Source organism: Micropterus dolomieu, linkage group LG19, assembly GCF_021292245.1.
Source record: "Micropterus dolomieu isolate WLL.071019.BEF.003 ecotype Adirondacks linkage group LG19, ASM2129224v1, whole genome shotgun sequence".
In the NCBI taxonomy this organism is placed as follows: Eukaryota; Metazoa; Chordata; class Actinopteri; order Centrarchiformes; family Centrarchidae; genus Micropterus; species Micropterus dolomieu.
In genome coordinates this window covers 13,497,367-13,502,587 of record NC_060168.1, presented here as the reverse complement: position 1 = coordinate 13,502,587, position 5,221 = coordinate 13,497,367, and the positions used below count along the sequence as shown (strand labels likewise).

At 41.9% G+C, this 5,221-nt stretch overlaps 1 protein-coding gene across 3 annotated transcripts in view; it reads left to right on the top strand.

The window, feature by feature from the left end:
* Positions 1-4,500, top strand: part of LOC123958046 (formin-like protein 20) — a 16,514-nt gene extending 12,014 nt beyond the window's left edge. Inside the window, exons 1-2 of one of the 3 annotated variants that reach the window (XM_046031220.1) lie at positions 2,219-2,347; positions 3,538-4,500. In XM_046031220.1, coding sequence (XP_045887176.1) covers positions 2,266-2,347; positions 3,538-4,112 — 657 coding nt within the window. In that variant the 5' untranslated portion in view covers positions 2,219-2,265 and the 3' untranslated portion in view covers positions 4,113-4,500. Of the gene's footprint in view, positions 1-2,218; positions 2,348-3,145; positions 3,390-3,537 lie in introns of those variants that run through there. The other 2 variants (XR_006821988.1, XR_006821987.1) reach the window with 2 other exon arrangements.
* Positions 4,501-5,221: the final 721 nt, after the last annotated feature.

The following is a 5,221-nucleotide window of genomic DNA, read 5'->3' as shown; positions in this document are numbered from 1 at the left end:
CCCACATGATTCAAATCACAACAAAGAGTACCTAATGTGTGGAGTTACAGAGTAACATAGGGAGTGCTGACCTTCCACAAAGATATTGTACCAATCAAATTACCTGTAGTCTGACCAAAAATCCATCTTTTTGATAACTGCAATTTTGAACAAAAAGGTACACAAGCCAAAGCACACTCCTGCATGTTTACATTAGGTTTGGATGATAATACTATCAGAAAATTCCACAAATAATGGGGTGTCTATTTATTTATTTTTTCTAACAAAAATCTCTAACAAAAATCTTTAACAATTTCATTTTAGATGTCCACTATGTGCCAGGGAAGAGACAAACGTATCCAAAGTTCTCCTCCTCTGGAGGTCAGTTTGTGTTTGACTACCAGTTCCATCAAAAACATCCTTTAATGTCTTTATTTAGTCTGTAAAAGAATACACAGTGTGCTACAATTTGAGTAAAATATAAAGATTCAGGTGGGGTGAAAAAAACAACATTACACACCGTGGAGAACACATTTTGTGCCAGAGAGGTGCTAAACCCTGGCAACAGTGACACATTAGAGTTGCTAATAGCAGTAATGATGGCAACGGAGGGATGTGTCACACTGAACAGATTGGAGAGAGTGAGAGAGAGGGGCAGTGAGAGAGGAGAGGATGTGTGAGAAAGTGCTCTGGCTTTTGCATATATCCCTGGAGAAGTGGCCCGGGGAAAAGGGTTGAGTGCTCTCTTTTGCTGTTCTCCTCCATAAGGCTTAGTGGTGGAGGAAAGCATGGAGCCCATCCCCCAGTGGATTATACCGCAGACACTGCTAAGCCCCCATACGCCCACGTCCAGGCAGCCCTCAAACACATGTATTCATTATGAAAGAAATTAAATGGACAGAACACACAAACACAAACAACGTTTCTGCCAACACCTCCTTCCCCTATATCTTCTTTATTTTTCGCTGTCTTTATATGTCGTTTCAGTTGCCAGTACATGTCCAGAATATGACACATCTTCCAACATACACACATGCAAACACCCACACCTACTCATACAGTACGCACACACGTTCTTACACATGCATGCACAAACACACAAGACAGCACTCACTTTCTCTCACACACAGGCTTGTGTAATTTATGTCACAAATTCACACACACACACACACACACACACACACACACACACACTTGTATTCAGGTATTCAGAAAGCCAAAGAAGTGGGAGAATATTCTGTGCCGCCTCCGTTTGACACAAGCAGCTTTTCCTGTTATATAAGACGGGTTACCGTGACGATGAGCCCTGTTAAAGGAAAGAGTACAGGGCCTTGTGTGTCTTTGTATGTCTGTACGTGTGTGTGTGTGTGTGTGTGTGTGTGTGTGTGTGTGTGTGTGTGTGTGTGTTTGGGTTGTGTGTGACTACAGCTGTGGCATAATTTACCTGCATATCTCTGCATGAGAACGTATCAGAAACTGTTCATTTGCATTTTATTATACTGTAGCAGCATGTACTACTTTATGTGGCTGCTTCACAGTGAGAGTGAGCATGTGAGTGACATAAAACAGTGTGACTGTGACTCTACTGGATGATGCTGTGCATAAGCAGTATGCATGCAGGACTGTCATTACCATTTAACTCGGTCTAAGGCCATGTCCAAACTTGTGAATACATTAACAAGTTTTTTTCTGTCCACAGAGTATTTTGTGATTGTTTTCCACACTGAAATACAACAACAACAAGAAAAGGCTCAGACCTCTTCTGTTCGGGCATTTGCAGCCAATCAGCTTTGCACTATTGCCTCCAGAGGCATTTTGAAATGCTGTTTATTGTTTATCACATGAAAAGAGGGCCTGAAAATGCATAACAATCATATGTTAAACTTAGGCTCTGGCTGTGTTTTCCCAATCGACCCATCAACACAAACAGATTTTGCCCAGAGTGTGGTGTTGTCTTTGGTTGAAAAATCAGGATTAGTGCGAAATGGTAGGCCAAAAGAAGAATGATGCACTTTGAAATGTATCCACTTTAATGTGGACATGGGCTTGCTGTGACTTGGCTAGCCAGTCTGAGTCTGTGTACCATCATGTAGACAGTGAAAATCAAAGGAAACCTGCTCGCCGGTTTCTAGAGAATAGACTGTACAGTGGAGACCATTCAAAATGGTTGAATGCCAAGAGGTACGGAATGTGCACGTGCCACTCCAGCTATTCTGAGAAGTCGCACCACAGCAACTACCCTGTCCTCACACAGAGATGAGATGAAAAATCAACATACCGTGAAAAATGTTTTGTCAAGCTTCAGTCAGGAGGTTTCACACCATCCGTTCAGTCACAGTTTTCCTTATAGGAAAATGTGCAAGCAAAGGTAAAAGGGAAGTTCTGAAATGAAATGAAACTCTCCTCCACTCTCCTTATCTCTCATTTCCTTTTCCTCTCCTGCTGAGCTCCTTTCTCTGCTAATTTCTGTTTCCATAATGCTCTTGCACACTTTTGTGCCAGCATGTGTGTACTTTTATACTCTTGGAGACAAAAACTGTAAAGCTCAAAGCTGAGGTGCTTGTTTCTGTGCCAGCCACACAATACTGACACACTTCGATAAGGCAAGCCAAGACTTTCATTCAAACAGACCAGACGCCTGAGTATGAATATTCTATTTATCTGTTCACTTAAAAAAAAAGTAATAGTTTTTTGGGAAATACATTTATTGGCTGAGTGTGATGAGAAGATTGGTACCACTCTTATATTTGTACAGTAAATATAAAGCAGACAGTTACCTTAGCTTAGCACAAATCTAGATACGAGGTAAAGGCTAGCCTGGCTCTGTCCTTCAGTTTTTGTACGAATCAAACAAAGACGATTGTGTGGTAATTGGTGCACTGGTTGGCAGATTTTGATGCCCTTATCAGAGTCAGGCTTGCTGTTTACCCCTGTTTCCAGTCTTTGTGGTAAACTAAGCTACTGGCTGTCATCTCTTAAATGTCTCAACCACTTTTCACTTTACCTCCTAAATGTATGCCTTTAAAGGAATGGTCCGACATTTTGGATAACACACTTTAGCTTTCTTGCTTGGAGATAGATAAGAACATTGATATCACTCTAACTCTAGCAGTAAATATGTAGCTGAAGGCAGGAGGTGATTAGCTTAGCATTGCCTGCGAAGGCTAGCCTGACTGTCCAAAATTTGAAAACATTCCTACCAAAGCCTCTAAAGCTCACTAATTAATAAGTTATATCTTAATACACAATTTAACCTTCTGCCCAGCACATCTGTGAAGTGTCTCTACTGTTTCTTGATAACTTCACACTGTTGACAAGACTGCTAGCGGTTTTTCCCTCCTTCTTTATGCTAAACTAAGCTAACCGCCGGCTGGCTATAGCTTCAAATTTACAGTACAGGCATGAGTACGGTAGGCTATTGATCTTCCCATTTTAATCTCAGCAAGAAAAAGAATAAACATATTTCCCAAAATTATGAACTACTCTTTAAACGTAACTTAGCATAAAATCTTTCAAATTTCAAAAACTTTAATTTATAATTTTTTCTTTTTGCTGCAGGTGGTTCATCAGTGATTTCCAAGTTAACGACTTCTGAAGCCCCAGCTATCACTGAAGTGCAGACCTCTGAACCTGCTACTGCTCATACTGAATCAGCCACAGTGGAGTTAATCAGCACTGGCCGAACTCAAAGCCTTCCAGAAACCAGCAGCACTGCAACACTGGACATACAAAACCCGCTGCCCCTGGACTCTCCTCCTCCTCCAACACCTCCTCCACCTCCTCCTGCTGCAGACAGCCCAGACCTCCCACCATTACCCCCTCCAGCCCTGCCTCCACGACTGCCATCATGCAAACCTTCTTCTACCTCCAGTCCTCCTCTTCCCCCAACACCGCCTCGGGCTGAAAGCCCCCAGCGTCCGTCCACCCTCCACCTAAAAACGCTGCCACGGCCCACCGTCAGGGAGAACGGTGGCCCCCCGCCGGGGGTGGATGAGGATGAGGAGGAGAGAAAGATGCTGGAGGAGGATCTGAAGAAATGCATTGAGGACTTCAAAAAGATCCGCTTGCCCAGAGTATTTCCAGATCGCAAGAGGCACTGGCAAAGTGACTTGCTCAAGAAGTACAACGCATAGAGCACGCTGCTGCGGCACGATGGTGAAAAAACAAGGATTTTATAACAATGGCGAGAACATGTTGTGAGCTCGGGAAGATTGTCAGCAAGTTTACTTAAACCTCTAATATCGTAGCTTCTGCATGTCAACAGAACTAAATTGTTTAAGTGTAGTGCTTAGGCTGAGCTCGTCCAGCGATCACACCATTAAACCACTGAGATTTGTATTGTCCCCTCATAGAAAAAAACATTCCTATAGAGATTGTTTGTGAGATGCTTTGTTCCACACAGCTATTTGGAGATATTATTTTCAGTGGTGGACAATATATGAAATGACGTTAATTAGAGATTTCTGCCCTGCTCTCTGTACTGTATCTACTGATCAAGCTACTGGGAAATGTAAGCTAAGTGTGAAATAGGCATTTGACCTTGCTGATGCAAAATAAAAGACAGAAGTGAAATCTCTGGTGCTAATCTAAAATATCTCACCTCATCAATATTAACCGTATCACTTCAAAGCCTTTCTTATCCTCTGCGCCTGCGATTCAAAAGCTCTGCAGTTTGGTTCATTTTGTGATTACATTATCTTCAAGCTAGCAATGGAAAAAAAAATTCAGAAAGAGACTGTGGTGTACCGAGAAGTGAAGTGGGTAATTACAGACGGGCAGAATGTGGAATAATAATGACAATAATAACTACATGAATCAACGCACAGTGCCATTAGTTTCTCTATCTGCTTGGAATAAAATGTTAATATAATGGGATAAGTCACAATAAAATTAAAAATTACTTGTATCTTTTCAGTCACCTTGTTCACTAATTGTCAACCGACTTGAAGCAGTAGTTTGACATTTTGGGAAAATAATCTTACTTGTTTTCTTATATTGAGTTACATGTGAAGGTCGTCACCACCCCCACGTCTGTGTGTTAAGGACGGAGCCAGACACAGACACAGGCGGTTAGCTTAGCTTAGCATAAAAATAAGAAAGAGGAGGAAACAACTAGCCTGGCTGGATCCAAAAGCAACAAAACCTGCCTACCAGCACCTCTAAAGCCCACTTGTAACATGCTATATCTAGGCTTTGTTTAACCCATACACAACCCAATGTAAAAACAGCAGTTTGTGGTTTC